Source organism: Procambarus clarkii, chromosome 8 (assembly GCF_040958095.1).
Source record: "Procambarus clarkii isolate CNS0578487 chromosome 8, FALCON_Pclarkii_2.0, whole genome shotgun sequence".
Classification (NCBI taxonomy): domain Eukaryota; kingdom Metazoa; phylum Arthropoda; class Malacostraca; order Decapoda; family Cambaridae; genus Procambarus; species Procambarus clarkii.
Genome location: NC_091157.1, coordinates 48958896 through 48977845, shown reverse-complemented (window position 1 = coordinate 48977845; position 18950 = coordinate 48958896). Strand labels below are relative to the sequence as shown.

Below are 18950 nucleotides of genomic sequence, written 5' to 3'. Positions count from 1 at the left end.
GATGTAGTAATTTGTGAGCATCATGGCAGTTCCTGTTAGCAAAATTTACATTTGGCGTGCTCAGGTTTAAGAGATTCGTCACAGCTACATAATTACTCAATTTTTACCAGCTACAGGTAACAATTATCTAAACACAGTTTATAGCTTGTTTTTGGCCTGGATATTACCATGTCGCCTGTCTGGTGGACGTTGTGTGCTGCCCATGTACATGAAGAAAAGAACAGCAGGCTTAATATATAATTATCATGTTACCAATTTGTTATTATGATCATTAAATTCATAATTCATATTAGCGCCCTATTCTTTTTTAATGGGCAGACTAAAATAACATTCTGATATCATTCCTAAAAGTAGAGGAAATTACAGCGTGAAGATTTCTCATCAAGTTAAACATTTCCAGTGACCAGCGGGATGCCCAAGGCCTTGCTGGCAACAATCACTATTGCCATCGCCCGATATTTTCTTAATAACTAGTCACCAGTTCATTCATGATTTACCGTTTAGATTGTGTTTGATGTACATGTCAGCTTACTCTTCATGACCAGACTACTATTACCGAAGAATATGAAAAAATTATGCAAAAAAAGGAGAAAGTTATTGTCACTCAGGGTTCTTGTACATTAGGTGGTGGTGAACAAGTTTGGTCAGTCCGTCTGTGGTTTCCACACCTTGCACATCGTGCTAACGTGAGCTTCCCGCGTTCTGGTGGTATATGTGACACTGGTACATTATCATCTTCAGTTTAACCAAGTTAGTTAATTCTCAAGTGTTTGCCTTGCACAGGAGCGTGCCGTTGTATTCAAGACGAAAGAGGCGATGTTTGAACAAGTGCTGATGGCGATGATTCTGACGGCAGCACTGGTACCGTTACCCTTGGCGGCGGGACACGCCACCCACCCAAAACCCTCTTTCATCTCTGCTACTACCAACAAGTTAGCTTTCCCGGGAGTGAACATACCGCCCGCAGTCTACGGGCATCCATCAGCTCTACCTGGTTTCCCTCATCCCGCGGGAGAGTACCTCCCGCCACAGGAAGTACAGGAGACCAGCACCCCGGTGGCCACCACATCGGAAGCCTCCTCACCGGTTGAATCCATCATATTTGTTCCTTGTCGCTGCAGCGTCTGCTCCTACCCGGTACAATTAGATCCCTGCGTCTGCGAGAGGGATGCCAACTGTGGGGCGCCGGTTCCTGTGAGAAGCGGGTTCCTCCAGGATTAAAGTATCTTACGACCACCACCTTCATATCTTATTTGTAGGTCAACGTATGTACTCAAACTTTATTTAATAAAGTTAAAATTTGACAATTATTTGTATTTTTAATTTTTTAACTTGCAGCTTATTTAAACAAATGCGGCTGCATTTAACACTAAACAAAATTTAGTGCAACTTATCCAGTATGACTACTTTCCAAACTACCACCCCATTTCGCGTATAAAATTTGGTACTTTGTTACATTGTGGATTCGTACTATCCGCCGTCAACATGTCTTCGTACAAAGAATGTCTCTTTTCGCTCGTATGCGTTACAAAGCCAAAAATGGTCGTACTAGAGAAATAGAAGCGGCTGGTGAAGGGGACGTACGGTCCCGTTTTGGGTCCTCTGGCTTATTGTGTTAGGTTAGGAAAGGGTACTTTTAATTTAGTGTCTGAAACGTCATGAAAACCGCGAGGAGAATTCCCTTCTCGCCTAACCTACCAGAGGACCCAAAACTTGCTGCTTTGGGCCTTTCATTTGAAAAATGAATTTCCATTTTTTAAAATTCAGATACGGCGATTTTTAGCCGGAGCGCACACTAGTGAAAAACCACTATTTTTAAGAGGACTAGCTGCAGTAAATAGTTACCCAAGAGTTAGCGTGTTGATTTTTTATTGTTGCCGCCGGAGGTGGCTAGTTTATTGTGCACCCCATACCTATCCTGTGAGCGGTAGCGCAAACAGCATTACAGAGGGCACAAAAGGTCTATCATACCTCATCTTAGACTATTACAAACAATTTCATCTATTCTTCACACCTTATAGTTACGATTAGCTTGTTGTGGGATTGCATCCTGGGTAGGTTAGTAATTCGACCGTTTAAATTTTATCAAAACCCAGCTCCTTTCGTGTTTGCTATATTTAACGTTCTGAACAGTTCTGTCAAGTCTTAAGTTCACTTTTTCGTCCCTGTAGCTGGCGGACAAGTCTGATAACCACCTCTCGGGCTTGCCCAACGTCAAAAAATCTCACTAAAGTGCTTTATCCTAACCTACCAGAGGACCCACCAACAGAAGACTGGAGTATTTCTCAAGCCGCTACAAATTTGCACGACAGTTTTTGGCTTTAGTCTGTCTAATTGCGACGTGCTATTAGGAGGTCGGGTCGTACTTTACTGTACAGGAAGTCTGACTCTCCTACAGGTTACAATGACAAATTTACATTTTAGATTATACAAAAATAACGAAAACTTTTGTACATAGGATATTAAAGGCAAAGCAAAGTTTAATATACTTTAATAACTAATAACAGATTACAGTTTGAGGAGATTTAGTTGGCTCTAAGATTCTCTAGAAGATGCTGGTCACGGATGAAGCAACCTGCACTCGCTTGCCATCGGAAGACTGTAGCTCTGTTAGAAACGGTCACATTAGCAAGACATCAAAACTCTACAAGAGATCATTTAATTGCTATAAAATTCAAGAAACCCACCTTCCCGAGCGAGAACTCTGGCTTGTAGTAGTCGTAGACGCTCACCGTGCCTGGCTTCATATTCTCTACGTCAACATCGCGCACTACGCGGAAGGTCACACACGTTCTAGCAATAGTCAACTCCGCCAGATAAAATGAAATCAAGCTCCCAACTTCCTCGTATCTCTTAACCTTGCTTGCCTTCACAAGGTCTTCCAGGTCAGCTTTCTCCGCTACGTAGCCAGACACCACCTTCACCTCAATCACCGCCAAGTTGGAGCTGCCGTCAGCAAGAAGGTAGCTGGCGCAAGCAGTAATGCGCTTGGTAACGCACGCCACGTCGGGCTCCGTCTGCGTCTCTACCGTCAAGCTAAAAGCTTGCCCGGACTCTGGGATGGGGATGTTGTACCTAAGAACGGCCTGTTGGAGATATTAGGTTAAGTATCTTAAGCTTTAATGTCGTTAGTTGTAAAAGACGTTAAGTTTCTAAAGTTAAGTTTAGAAGCTCAAGTTTAAAAAGTTTCTTCCTTACCTGCACAACAACACAACCTTGACCTTCCAAGCCTATTGACACATTGGTAGGGAGAGTTGGAAGCTTGCCAAACTGCTGCAACAATTTATTAGATTCATTTATTAAGAAAATGTGAATGACCCCAGCAGCAGTTACTGTAGTCTTCACATCCATCGGGCCCTGGTACTGATGGGTCGCGTACACACCAAGAGCTTGCACAGCCACCACCGTGTCCTGTGGACAAAGCTTTATGTATATAGAAATACCGTTTACCAAAGTTTATAAAATTTATATGCAGTCCTGAATACTACGTAAATTTAAAGCAACATTCACGGTCCTTAGCATTGCAAAGTAACACTATCAGCTTACTTGTGTCGAGTAAAAACCACCTTGGCCATTTCTCTGAGCGGTGATCCAATTTATTACTTTCCTGGTCAAAGGGTTAGGACTGTCAGCATTGAGCGTCATCATGGCAAGAACAGCATACCCAGCCGTCTCCACTGCTATGCCCATGCTGCTACCTGACAGAAGCAGACGTGTACACATGTAGCTGTAGTGCCACTAACTTCATAGCGCAAGTCTTAAATCTTTGAATATCCGACTAGACAAAAATATGGGTTGACCTACCTGGCGTGTCTCGAAGCTTCCAATAAGCTGCATTTGTTTCAACTATAGCTTGGTCTAGCAACAGCTGCAGTACCCGTGGTGCCTCTGGGTGACGAGCAAGAGTCAGGGCGTAGGCCTCTAGTGCTAGGATGTAAGGGTCGAGGGTTTGCTTGCTGTTCAAGAGGCACTGGAGAGCTCGCAAGACGTCAGGACTGGAGGGAATGTTGCCAGCCTCCAGCAGGGAGATGAGGACGTAGGCTGTTAGCGGTACGCTCGAGTCGTTCCCGTTTCTGCCTCCCTTAAATAGTAATACAAAAATGGGTAAAAACTAGTAAATTATCAAAAGGCACCAAACCTTCCCGGGAAGGCTATGTAAAAACCAGCCAAATGTTTCTTGCCGTGAACACAATCGGGACACTTCCAGGCTTTACGCAAAATAGTTATAAAAATGTTAATTTAGTGAACTATTGCTTGTATCCGTATTAATGTATCAATATGTACCTAAATCTGATGATCAGATGTTAACAGGGGATGGCGGGGTTACCATAAGGGTACAAAATCCATTTAAGAAGTATTGAGATACAAGAGAGGAAGTACAGGGTAGTGGCCCAATAACTAGTGATTTTGATACAAGAAAAATAAAGTGCCATGAGGAGGATTCGATAACTTCGAAGAATTTGGTGATAGTGATATAATAAAATAAATAATAGATCTATTATTTATGGAGAGTGGCTGATTATTGACAAAGGGGATGAAGAGTAGCATTTGAAGGTATCAACTGCTACTACCGTTTGTTGTTTAAGGCTGTAATTATCTTTTTCCAGGAGGTTGTTGACTAGCTTAAGGAAACTGTGGTGTGGTTTAACCGTCAATTTGAGTCAGTTACTACAAATACTACACAATTTTTACGAGTTATAACTTATCAAATATTCTCAAAGAATTACAAATTCGTTTCGAGCCGTACCTTCATATCCTTGTGAATTACCGTTCCCACAGAAATGAAACATCCATCTGTACTTTGTTGCATGTTCAGCCATGTGCTCGTCGCTTTGAGGCTAGCCTCGTCTATCTGAAAATTTGAAGAACCATTTACAAATTGACCGCCTTTACTCCAAACAAAATAAGAACTTGCCAATGACATGGTTCCTCGTGGAAGCAGCTTTAGAAATTGGCGGAAGAAATTGCTTTAGCCATTTTTTTCCAATAAAGGCATTGCTACTTACTAGTATATATTGACGCGCTTGTGCGAAGGACTTCAGAACGAAGGCCGTCAGCCACGTAGAGCCCGACGGGTCAGCATTGCCGAAGGCGCTGAAGGATCCATCTACACGACGGTACAGCAGCTGACGCTGGTATCCTGGTGAACATGGAAAATAACTTATTTTCAATACATTTGCAACAAAGATTTCAAGAGCGGTATGTATGCACGCTGAAACCGTTTAGCAAATTATATTTAAAAAAACTTTGAAGAAATTAGAAAGGTTAAGTATTTTGGAAAAGTGACGGAGTCACTACACGCCAATACTAATGTTACAAGATAACATTTTGTCCCTTGTCAGAAATAACCTTCCTAGAGTTATTGTAAATTTTATAAATAAAATATCCATATCAATTTTTTTTAGCATCACACAGCTAGCTCTCGACACTATGTATCTTCTTTATACAGCCTAGGGTAGGTGCATAAATGCAGATGTACCTAAAAGTGTTAAAAGGGATTTTAGATATATATTTTCAAAACTTTGTACAGATTACAGAACATTTTTGGCATAATTTTATTACAGTGATGGGGGAAGAGCTTGTGAGGGCAGGGAGGAAGGATACGGGGGGGGGGGGGGGGTGTACTGGAGGCCTCTGAAGGACTGCACTGGGAGGAGGAGACTAGGGAAGGGAGTGGTTCGTGTTTAAGGGGATATTGGGAGGGGGAAATGGGGAGGGAATGGTTGTTGGGAAGGGAGGAGACATGGGAGGATGTGCGGGAAGAGGCCAGGGTGCTGGGCACAGGATCAATTCCAGGCACTGCTGGGTACCCCCATATAAAGAAAAGCAATATACAAGATTTGCGAGTAATAATATCTGTAGACTTTACTTTTAAAGAACAACGTGGCTGGAAGAAAATTGACAGGTTGGTTAAAAAGACCCTTTCAAACAAGATATGCCAGACCAATGATAATTTAAGACTAGTGCTCTCTAGGTTGGATTATTGATGCACACTAACAGCCTCATTCAAAGCTGTAGAAATTGCTCGTCTGCAGAAAGCGCAAAAATCTTTGTCCGAATCTACTTAAAACATTAAATTATAGGGACCCCCATCCCTAATGTTTATCCCTTATTCTTTATGTTTAAATAATTCTCTAGAGCACAGGCGAGAGATTCAAATTTCACCTCTAAAGTATTAGATGGAATAGTTCTAAATCTACATAATGAAGGCTCCATATGAGAGGGGCATGGCAAGAAGTGCAAAATAGTAATATTGAAAAGAAGAGGTGCAAGAATACCAACAATAAGGGTCAAACTTTTCAAAACAAACATGGGGTATAACTAGCCAATCTTTCGTGGCGTTTCAAAGGTTCTTTTTGAACATCTCCAAAGGATACCTGATCAACTGTTCTGATACATAGATCAGATTGTGAGCAGCTACGTCTATCAGATTGGTTGAGCAGACCACCAACCAGGGAAGGAAATCAGACACCAGGCTTCAGGAACGTTGGTCCCGGAACCAACAAGGTTCTGGGTTCTTGCATACTGGACAAGGTCTCATTGCAAGAGGGATATTAAGACCCGTGACGTTAGCTTACTGATCAACCACTAATTATACGTCAGTCCTGAACATAGTCCAGGACCAAAACTATTCACCAAGAAACTACATTCCCTCGATATGTTCCAGCTTTAAGAATTTAAGTCATCACTCTGCTTACGGGCTCACTATACCCCATGCTACATGGTCATTTCGTTCAAAGCTAAATCTAAAGAAAACTACTCTGCTAACCTGTGTTCATGAAACTGAGGAGTTTCTTTCGTACTTCAGGAGTCACCTGCCGAGAGGCCTCCAAGTACTCCAGGATGAAGATGTTTGGGGCAAAATTGATCATGTTCTGTTCCCCACATCCATACGACATGCGGATCAGGGAACCAAGATTCTGAAAAGTTGAAGCATTAAGTTAGATTCTGAAGTCCAAAATCTGAACTTTACGCAAAAAAAATCAGAAGTGTCCCTCTCTTGTACCTAATTTCAACTAGACTAGTCGTACCTCAAGGTACATCTAGCCATTTCTTTTTTCAAAATTTAATAAAGGTTAACGAATTTGGTTTCTACTTAGGAATATAGATTTAGATATTTAGATTTTGGGTGTATTAATTGGGATATAAAGTTAAAAAAAGTTTAATCAGAATATTATACTTTGGTGAAACTCCAGCAACACTAAATTTTCTTTGGCGACCTGACAAACTACAAATTTTTGCACCGATTTCATTTGCAACTACCGTTGCAAATGAAACTAGTTACGAATACCAATCATAATGGCTCTCAAAACAATGCAAGTTACGGTATTCCTAGAAAAACACTGCTAAACTATCTTTACAGTAGGCCTTGTGCAACCTCCTTCCCTGAAGGAACCACAAATTAATACGCAGCACTAATTGCAAAAAAAACATCTTAACACTACCATCCTTCACAGAACAAAGCGCTTAGAGTGAATAGTTGCTAAACTTCTATTGTTTCAAGCGTAGTTCAGACAAATGAGATTGCGTGGTTATAAATAGGAACCGTCTCTTATGGCAATAGGCCTTATGCAGTTACCTTCATTCTTATGTTCTTTAACTATCTACAGTGAAGTCATTAGTAGTTAACTGTTCGCCACAATTCTTTCTACTACTCTTCTACACACCCGACTTCCTTTCTCAATTCAACTTTACTTTTAAAACACTTTCTCAGCCATTCATTTATACCCATTTCAAAATCTCTACTCTACTTCTGCATTCCACACTTCAGTTTGTTTCAGTCTAACCCATTTATCTGTTACAAAGTTTAATGTCACCTCTAGTGTTGGACCCATGAGGTCACCAACTACGGTGACCCAAGCTCTCTCAGAGCCGACAACGGTGACCGCCGGGACCACTAACTCCCACTCTTCAAGGGAATCCTCCCGAGCCATCAGTTCTGGGAAAATACAAAAATATTAAACTTTCTTCAACATGGACGACAACCATTCTAATTTTTTTACTAACTATAGTCTACAAATTTAAGTTTAAGAACTATAAGAAATTTTATATCCAAGCTAATTAGAGATTTCATAAAACTTTCAAAACTGTTTTAATAAGCAAAACACGAGTCTCCAACCTTTTGAACAGACGTACTTCGACCAAGTTTTTTCTTTAGGAAAACCCTCCGCTTCCACTTTGATGGGCTTTATCAAAGCATCGCTGAAAGCAAGTTAAATTATTAAATTAATTATCAAGTCATAATTGGGTCCCCAGATTTATCCAAAACACTCAAGCGTACCTCCTACTAATGTCAAGTCCTGGACCACACTGCAGAGCACTCAAATGGTCAACAAAAGCTGCCACTGTAATGTTTACTTCGCCTAGTGCCAGCAAGTCTAACTTAACAGTGTGCACAACTTTCTCCTGCGCTCCCACACATGAAGTCCTTCGCCCTGTTGCGACACTCGTACCCGGCTCGTCCACGATCTTGTATTCTGTACTCTCCTGCAGCGTCACTGTAACCTGGAGATAATTACGACACCAGCGGTAATACACGACAAAATGAAATTTAAGAAAGAAATAATTACCAGTATTGTGTAGAATTTATTAACCGAAGACAATCTTACCGGCAAGGATAGATTCATGTAATTGAAAACTGATATTTTGACGGGCAATATCTCTCCGCGCTTGACTGAAGGCGGAAGGGTAAGGTCAAGGAAGAACGGTGAAGTGATGGTGATGAAGGCCGCGGGAGAGAGACCGACTCCCTTCAGTGGATGGACACACACGGCCTTGCCCACCCACTCTGTGATGGTGTCTGGTACTTTAACCTTTTGCTTCGTCACTCCAGTTGACCTACAAGGAAAGTCGGCATTCTAAAATAAAAGTTTTGACGGCTAACTAGCCTAAACTTTGCGTTCTAAATTTGAGGCTTTATTTGTAGAGCCAAGATGCCTTTAGTCTCTTTATAAACTATTAGAAAACACTTTAATTTAACAGTACTGTTGAAAATACTGTTTTACATAAAACAAATAAACCTAAGTTTGTCCAGTTGACAACCTACAATAAGAGAACAAAAGCAAGTTCGGTACTCCAGAATGAAAATGAGAAGATACTGACGGTTGTACAAGAAGGTTCCACAACCATGTCTCTGGGAAGTTTGTCCTGGGGACTGTGGTACCCTCGGCACTTCCCTGGGTCTGCAGCTGAAGTGTTGCAGTAGTTGCAGTCACCTTTGACACGAGCGAAGGCTTTATACTATCATAGAACACAACCGGCCGCCAGGCTAGGGAAAAACCGGTTGCATTTGAATGATAAAATTCTTTAAATATTCCTACACTTTGCTGAATGCGTTAAAAATAACAATAATTCCGTCCCAAGTCAAACTACAGCAACACTTGATGCAGAGTTTAATCTGCTAACAAAAATAATTTCTAAAGCATTGTAGCCTTTAATCAAAGTTTGCTAAAATTGGAGAGATCAGCAATAAATAATCGAGTTGGTAAAGTTAACACTGACATCTTTACGTTATGTAATGCATAATATAAGGCAGTGTACCAGAGAATGTGGTCGGGTCGGGGAAAGAATAGCCTGATGTACCGACGAGAGGGTGCGTGATTTACCGATTGATGATGATTAAGCCGCCCATATGGTGGCATGGGCATGAATAGCCCGTGACTTCACCCAAGCCAGTAAAGATAAATGCTGTATTCAAACAAACAAGGCTTACGTTCTCTGATCACAGAGCCCAAATTTGGGGGAAAAGCTTGGGTTCGGGGATACAGAGCATTAACCCCCTCCCCCGCAGGGAGGATAGAGAGCTTCTCGTTATAGATTCAGCTACTCTGAACAAGTTCAAAGTAGCACGGGCTATGGTGAGCCCGTAATGGATTTGCCTGGCACAGGAGCAGTGCACGATAGGGAGCGTTACGCGCCGGATGGTACACCACTAGTATGTAAATGACAGACATGCTTTAATTAAGATGAGCAATGTGGCAAAAATATAAAGCTCAGGTTTTTATATTTAGTTCTGAAAGTGTCATGTTAAGCAACATTTTGTATCTTATTTGATAAACTTATTTACCTTCCTTTTCACAAGGCCTCGTCTCTACAGTAAAGTCGGTGAAGATGTACAGACCAGAATCCTAGAAAAAAGTAATTAAACAGCTTCATGGGTTAATTTTCAACGAGATAATTACATAATTAGCCTAATGTCAAAATTGAAGCATAATCCACGTTTTCAAATATTAAATGCAGATAAATGTCATTTTTGCCAGAAATAAAGCAACATACGTCAAACATCTTGAGTGCATCAACATAATTGGTGTAGTAGTCGTACTGGTCTCTGAACTTCTCTAGAGTAGGCGAGGCGTCTGTAAAATAGGCATTACTTCACTACTTTAGTACATAAAGTAGCGTTATATAGCGCTGGAGTTCCTGCTAATTACAAGGGAACTTTTCTACAATATAACGATATGAAACAAACTTTTTTTTAATTGAAATTTTTAGATATTAATAAAATGAAGTCTCCAGTATTGCAAAACCGGTTTGGCAATAATCTGTTATGTTTAAGCCACAGCGACCTGTCAGTGGTAAATATTAAACCCTTAGGCTTTACCAACATATTGCTACATACCGGGTAGAAAAACCATTAAAACATTTTTTTAACAGACTGAAATCAAACGCCACACACCTGCAAAGGATATTAGGAAGTATACCAAGTCTGTACCTCTACATGAAGGTAACTTAAAGATTTGTTAAGCCAGGACAGACGCAGACATGGCCCTTTATTGTCTAAGTAATTATCAAAATAAGGCGCCAAGCCGGGTTTTATGGTCTAAAATTATTATGCCTACTGATGAGAATTAGCAGAACCAACCTGCAGGTGACTGAACTGGCGACAATTTTTCAAATTGATTTTTACAGTACACGTAGTCATTGACTTGAGTGTTAAGCCAAGGATATATGTTGAAATTATCGACGTAGTTGAAAAGCTTATCCGTTGTAATGGGATCTTCTCTTGTCGACAGTAACTCTGTGCTTTTGTCCACAACACCTGTAAATAAATAGGAATTACAACACCTATATACCAGAGACTGCGGGATACCTACACTACTACACGTGCCCATATTACCGAAGCACTTTAAACAATAAGTGTACTGACCGAGACTGCACAAGGAATTTGGCTCCGAGGAGAGCGAGAACGTAGTGGTGTCGCCGGGTTGAGCGTCCGTCGCCGCCCAGGCCAGAGTTACGGGGTTACCCAAACATTTTGCTACTCTCAGCTCCCTGGCGTCCGACACCACCTCTCCGTCCCGTCTCGTGTACCACACGACCACCTGCATGATGAGTCAACGTGGCTCATCATATCCAAACCATGTGTCACGAAAATGGAAAACTACGACGACGATCCTTCAATTTCTGAAGTGCGATTTGGATATACCACCATCACTTGGCAACTACGTGGCTAGCTTAGATATAAAGAAATGACGCTAACACCACCAATAGCAGAACTACCAGCAACTGCGAGTAGTGAGAATAGGCACAACACAATGGATCTGTTGCCACTACACTGCTGATATTAGCTCCACTCGAGCTAATAGTTTAGTCTATCCACCCCCCCTCTTCACCTGTTATCTCCACATTCAGGCTTATCAGCGTCATCAAACTACGCTCTAGTAACGTTAAATCAACATAAGCTCAATATTATCAACACTTTAATAACCAATTTGTCAGTGGACATACATGCTAACAAAGAATAATCATTACTCTGAGCGATGGTGAGAGCAAAGCCTTTTTGTACAACATACCATGACTGAGGTAGAAGCTGCGGGAGGTAGATTTATGGGAATTTGGATGAAGCCCTTTACTGTGGTGTTGGGGTGACGGGGAAGGGGCGCCACCAAGCCCTTGATAACAGGCAGGTCTTTCTCCACCAGTTCGTACTCTTGCACCTTCCAGAACTGGATCTGACCACGCGACACCACCTGCCGATGAAAATTGTTAACACCAAGTCATCCGAAGTTAACATATGGACAAGGGTTACAAGATTAAACAAGTTGCAAGGCTGACCTGGACGGCGATTGTAGCAATGACCGGATTTGAAACATAGAATACACTCAGGCTGTATTGCCGAGATTTGCCAGGAATACAGTCCAGCAGTCCACCAGGTGCATAGATTAGCAGTGAAGAGTTTGAAGGAGAGTAGTAGTGCTGCAGGTCTATGGAATAAGTACCTTCCGTCATGCCCGCACGCAGTTCAACGTCTTCATCTGTCGAATGATATAGTGACAGTGTTTAAAGTTACTTAAACCCAAAATTGCTAGAAACTTAATACGTTAAGGTTAATTTACTCCGTTACCTGTTCTGTAGGAGTGTAATGGATCAACATTTAACCAAGCACATTGAATGCTTCGATTTAAAATCAGACGTGTCTAATAAATGTAAAATATCTTTCTATATTTGGGATTGGAGAAGCCTCTTAAAACTATGCAGAGGAAGTCTGGTCACTAATGCTGAGGTAATGTATAGAATCCTAAGTAGGTCGAACAGACTAATACCTGGTATTCAGGACCTCTCATTCGAGAGGTCCGAAGAGCCAGTGAGCATGGTCAAGACCCATAAAGGCTAAGCAGAAGTTATTATGGGGAAGCACCGGTTTAGAACGCCGGTAGACTAAAGTGCCGGTCAAAGCCAAATGATATAGCCAGCTTTTAAAAATGGCTTTAAATACACAGGAGTGTAGTGTTTGATCTAGATGGGCACCGATGGAATGGGTAGGCATTTTATGTTTGAGGTGAAGCCAATGAAGGGGCGAAATTCTCCAACCCAGTGTTACCCAATATCGGGACACGAAGCCTGTTAGTATTGTCAAAAGTCCTCCTAGGCCAACGACTGACCTTTCTCAAATGGCATCTAAAATAGTTTCCCCAACTGCCAGGTACCTATTTACCTGCTAGGCGAATCGGTGAAAGAAATGTGCCCAAATTCTATCCTGCCGTAGGATTCTAACTGACTTTTGTTGCACTTCAAAATTTCCCAGATGGAAATATTTGTGTAACAATTTCACACTTTCCCATCTATTGCCCTCACCATTTAAAACTTACATTTTTCGGGGTGGGGGACTGCCACTAGTGTTTACTGTGCTTGCAGGAGTGGGTCAACAAATACGAGCCATAACAAAATGTATAAATGTTATATATTTTAATACTCTGGACAATATTGACAATTTTGACTAGAGTAAAATTACCGTTAAATGAGAAATATTAGCTATTAAGGGGGCAAAGTGACAATACGACCCATGGTGTTATGGGTCCACTACAAAGGTAGGTTCCATATTCAAATCAAAGCTGCTACAATTAAATCTGTTTAACATGTCAAAGAAAGCAGTACTCACGAAGAGCCTTTTAGTGGCGTAGGAAGGGAGGACAACGGTAAGGAGACCATCTGGAGGGGTGACCATCACTGTACACTTCCCGGCAGCGCACGCCTCTACGGCCACCCCGGAGGCTGGAGACTTGTCTGGCAACTCTGCTCTCACCTGTACATTACACATTAATATTTCCTCCAAATGGCAATACTTTGATAAAATTAAGAGGCTTTGGGTATTTGCTACAAAAAACTAGGAATAAACCGCTTGAAACCATGGCTGTCTAACTTACCTGGAGTGTGAAGGCAGGTAAGGCTTCATGTACTTGTCCTGGTAGACGGCGTGAGGGAGACTTGGGTGCGGGAGACGGGGAGGGTAGCCCTCACCCGTCAGCTCCACCCGGTGCCCTCCTCAGTCACCCGCGCCACCGCGTGCACAGAGTACACCTGACAGTCTATCACTTGCATTTCCTCTGCACTCACTACAAATTCGCTGCATTCTGATATCTGTCAGAAACGGTAATCTTTAAAAAGAAACCGAATGATATTTAACCTTATATTTAATGTACATTTACAACAGTAATGTACAGATTTCAGGGTCCGTGTCTCTACAACGTAGCATACTAAAAATACTAATCACCAGTTACTGGACAAATCTAATAACTATTTAGTATTTTATAAATGAAATTTATGGAATTTATTTCACACAATGTTGCAACTAACACCATTTTTATTAAATAGCTTGCCGTGAGTTTCTGAATGTTCACATTTTCTACCAAATGGATGTTACGACCGAGGGAAAATAAATGCACCAGTATGAAAATCAAGTTAGGGTTATGGGGGGGGGGGGGCCCCCGTCAAGAAGAAAAAGGGGAGGCTGTGAGAAGAGGTTAACAATTAACTCACCGTATTGGTTTTCGTGACGTTGAAGAGACATGACATTGTCTGACCATTATCGACCTGTAGCTTTACCGTGCCCTTCACTGTTGACCAAATGTGTATCTGAAAATGTACCAAACAATACACAAATTTGAATATTATGCCTGAATTACTAAACTAGATGTATATCTAAACCCTTTAATGGAAATTGGGGAGAGGGGTTTTCCTATTAGTTGTACAGTTAACATTGATAACTTCACTGGCTTACCGTGCACAAACAGTAAAGTTGAAGTAACTGTCCGTAGCCAGGCTGTAGTCGTTAACCAATACCTCAACTTCAAAGCGTGGGTAGAACGTATTCTTTCACATCAAAACTATAGACATGTTTTGCTGATGCCGATTCCACGTGAATGGTATAGGTACCCTATAACGATTTTTAGATTCATTAATCTAAATCTGTCTCCACCGATTAAAATCTGTTTAAGGCTGATCTTCCCCATGCTCATCTTTTTGCAGTACATTCTAAACTAGTAAATATCCTGGGGGTGGTTACTCCACCCCCCCCAGTTAACGCAAGTTTTTGGAATTACCTGTTCGGGTTCGTTAGCCACCTGTAGGGAGAGATGAACGAGGCCTCTGGAGTTGTCCACGTTAGTCCACTGAGCTATGCGGATGTCAGAAGGGGTGCTGACCCACACTCGCGTGTACTGGAGGATATGGAAAATATGGGTAGAAGACTACCGAGCCTAGTATTTTAGGACAAAACCATATCTAATTATCAGGAGACCTTTATGTTTGGCACTCTGTAATTGCACGTCTTTAAATACTTTATACCGCTAGTTATTTGCAGACGACAGTAATAATCTATGGTATAAAGCGAAGTCATTGTTAATTATATAAAAGGCACAAGTCTGGAACAGACATGAGGGAGAAACATCCTGCAGGCAGTGTAGACGAAAGATTAAGAAGCTTTGGAGAAAAAAATAATCTCTAGAAACCTTGCAGAAGCAGATGGTAAATCAAATCCGCAAAATATTGAGGAAAGTCCGTCTCATTGGTCATCCGGAAACTAGTCTTCGTGTGTAGTGTTAAGACACTTGCCTGGCGTTCCGCGAGCCCTGTCATGTGTTCTTATCCTGGCCGGGGAGGATTTACTGGGCGCAAATCCTTAACTTTAGCCTGTTTCACGCGACAGTAAAATGGGTACTTTGTTGTAAATACGATTCTTCGTGGGGGTCTTATTCCAGGGACCTGCCCGAAACGCTACACATACTAGTGGGCTGTACAAGAGTAACAACTCGTATCTCAAAAGAAAGAAAAGAAAGTTAAAGGCGAAAAACAGGCTCTAAACATTTCCCTGGTAGTGAGCTTTGGAAATCCTGAAGCAAAACGCAAAACCAAACCATCCGAAACCATTTGCGCACCATGGTACGCAAAACCATCTTAAATCATTTTACAGAAAATATTGAAAAATTAATAAAATTCCCAGATCACAAACAAAAAATATGAAGGAATTAGGAAACGCAGATCAAATGCTAAGCTAATGACAAGTTGAGGGTAGTTGATCAAAATAAAGAAATACTTCGCTTAACGAGGCAGAAATAACCAAAATATCAACAAGCAGCAGGTACAAAACCAAAGACAAACTGAAGAATTATGTGCAGTGCACAGGAACAATTTTCAATTCACCGGTAAATTGTATATTAATGCCCGAAGTACAGTAAGTAAATAATTCACTATGCACAAACAAAATCCCGACATCACTAGGCTCTACGAAACATGGACGAGAAATTACACAATTGAAGGTGAATTTCATTTCCAGGACACTTTTCACTATCAGAATGGACAGATCACGAGTCAGTGGTGGAGAGATACTATAGAGGAGGCCTTTACTGCAACAAGCAAGAAGAAAAACCATAGGATCTTCAGAATCTGTATGGTGGCCAAATACTAGCTCAAAATGGCAAACTGACAGTGGCAATATGGTACAGGATAGACAGCAACAGCAGATGAAGTTGCAGATCTGCAATAGAGTGGGCATATTTAACATGCCAAGCAGAGGGAGAATTCTTTACCTGGTACAGAACACTTCGATACAATTTCGATCTTCTCTGAATACAGAAGTGTAAGAAGATACAAGAACATTTTAACGGTAAGACAGAGGGGTCTGGTAGCTGAGCTGACAGCGCGCAGGACTATTCTGTGGCACTTTTTAATAAAATAATTAATAGCTAGTTACAAGTTGATTGACAGTTGAGAGGCGGGCCGAAAGAGCAGAACTCAACCCCCCCCCCCCACAAGAAAAGATAGGGGCAATAACATTTACTTAAATTCGAGTTTGGCAACATGGTAATGTTAAATTAGAGGTAGAAGCCAACTCCTTACTAACTTATGAAGCAAATTAATGTGGATATTGTCATGAAGCAGGAATTTAATTCATTCGACTGATGCTTCAAGTCGCAGTCCTCGTATATAAATATATTTTGGTTACAAAGTTCTTTAGATCAATTTGCATCGTTGTGCCAAATGGTTTACCCAATTGAGATTTCACACAACTTAAACCTTTCTGAAGATATACTGTAGTACCGATTAGAGAAAAGATTCTTACGTTTTGAGTAGAGACGTGCATGTAGGGTCCGGTGATGTGAGAATCCTGAACTGAACCGTTTGACCTGGTAGGTAAAAGGCCTTATCTGTCTGGATGAAGGTGATGGGTTTCCGTGTGCTTGAGGCTGATGATCCCGGTATGGTTGACTACTGAACCACCCACTTGACCCGTCACCGCCATCCTGCCCTGGTAAAGTACCGTTTCCGGTACATATACCTCTTCACACCACGCTCGTTGACCTGAAATTCATAGGAATATTTTACAAGTCGTGCATCTGAAGGGGGATAATGAGCTATATTCTAAATTTCCTTCTAACATTTAGTAACTAAGCCTGTTATTCTTTGCCAATAAATCAATTTCGTCATGACGTCCCTGCACCCAAGTGGAGACATCCACTGGAGGCTGTACAAGTCTAATATTCTTAACATTCATGTCCACATGAATAAGTTCCTCCAATGCAAAAATGCATGTAGAAATTTAAAGGTTCCAATAATAATTGCACCTTTAGTTTATGATGTTTTTGGCCTAGTAAGCATGAAAGTTAAAATACAACCTACTCTGCATTAACTCCAATAGTTACTTTAAAATTATTCTCACTATTTTTTCCAATAAACAGCTTTGAAAGTTCATGTCAAAATAAATACCCTTTATAACAGATTTAGTTCCAGTAACTTATGAACACAAGTACAAATATTTTTCCTTTATTTTATAATTTAAATGATTGTATTGTATATCAGTTTACAAGGGAAAATACTATTTATATATAGTTCATATGATTCTCGGTAAACATTTTCCATATAACAGTATGAACCGCAAACTTCAAAAGGTATACTCTATCCTGCCTCGCAATAACTTCAATACTTTGTCCACCGAGTAACCCTACAGATATCAAATTTAAGCTTTAAGGCGGCAGAAAAGTTAAAGTTGCAATTTGAGCAATAAACTAGGTTATCAAATTAGTTACATCAATTTTATCAGGCTACATAACCAAATACATTCAGTAGTAAGTGGTAAAGCTTATTCAAAATCTACTAGTCACTTGCGTTAGTCATTTTATGCATGCATTTTCAGTCTATCGTCACCCCAGCCCTACAGTTGTCCACTTGCCTGCGGGAAAATTCAGAACCGTCGTCAGCACGGTCCCCTGTTCATCTGGAGAGGGTTGGGTGCTCTCGAGGAGCACGTTGAGGACGCCGGCGGGAGGATTCCCAAGAAGGAAGGCGCACACTTTCGTCCTCTCCCCAACCGTCCACTGACGCGGCGTGGTGAGCACGTAGCCTCTGTCATAATTGTATTAAATAAAAAACTTATATAAACACTGACCCCATCGTATAAAATTTTAAAAAGGATCACATTACATGCTCAACCGTTTTAAATTAATTGTGTAACTGCCTTAGAGGGTAGTTACACGGCTCTTATGATTTCCCATAGTTGGGGGAAGTAAAATAATTTTTAGGCAGAGCACGAGCATGGAGGACCCCCCCCCATCCTAAGCTGAGCCCCAGTAGGTAATTACGTATACACCTTATGTTTTAACTAATCCATCCTCCCTTAATGATAGTAATTTTCATAACTATTGGGTCGAAAGTATCTATGACGATCTGAAAAGTCTGGAAAATAAAAGCTTAAACCCAAACTTAAATATTTATAGGCCTAATATAGCACGTGTGCTATATTAAAACGGAGTCCTAGGAGAGGTTAGGTCTATGTTGCCAACGACAAAGAAAATAAGTTTGTCCAAATACAATAATACAAAACTCTACCATCAACTGGAGCATGACGTTATATTGGCACTTTCGAGCAAATAATTACCATATATATTTAAATTTTAGGAGGATGGGCTGGTTTTAACTAATATACTTACCCATAGCAAGAGTTAAAAAGAAATATGGCGCTGAACACAAATAGAAAGGTTCCTGCCATGGTCACAGGTGAAGCCTAACTAACATACCAAACTGTCCTCCAGCCCGTCTTCATAAACGAAGACCCAAAGTACATTCCATGCACCCGTCACACCCCCTGTTTATGAATGATTTTTTTTTTTTTTTACACACGATTCACAACTGATGACGTCCGAACACTTCCGGAACATGTGATTTGCTGACGACTTTTG

The 18950-nt window shown here is 41.0% G+C and overlaps 1 protein-coding gene and 1 long non-coding RNA gene across 2 annotated transcripts; one reads left to right on the top strand and one right to left on the bottom strand.

Moving 5' to 3' along the window:
• The first annotated feature begins 415 nt into the window (after nt 1-415).
• On the top strand, nt 416-1310 carry LOC138362294 (uncharacterized). The gene is made up of 2 exons (XR_011227551.1): nt 416-686; nt 768-1310. It is a non-coding gene; the product is annotated as an uncharacterized lncRNA (long non-coding RNA).
• Nucleotides 1311-2475: 1165 nt separating this feature from the next.
• On the bottom strand, nt 2476-18838 carry LOC123759675 (alpha-1-inhibitor 3). Its single transcript, XM_069318162.1, is given in 33 exon segments — nt 2476-2607; nt 2688-3086; nt 3199-3411; nt 3547-3698; nt 3805-4081; nt 4748-4852; nt 5007-5140; nt 6770-6920; nt 7818-7939; nt 8120-8202; nt 8282-8505; nt 8610-8838; nt 9103-9268; nt 10067-10127; nt 10276-10355; nt 10862-11038; nt 11147-11321; nt 11793-11969; nt 12055-12236; nt 12239-12254; nt 13379-13527; nt 13648-13689; nt 13692-13857; nt 14257-14336; nt 14339-14352; nt 14498-14577; nt 14579-14653; nt 14820-14936; nt 16838-16872; nt 16875-16941; nt 16943-17076; nt 17945-18117; nt 18702-18838. Coding segments are annotated over 33 exon segments (4362 nt in total). The 5' UTR covers nt 18761-18838; the 3' UTR covers nt 2476-2559.
• Nucleotides 18839-18950: the final 112 nt, after the last annotated feature.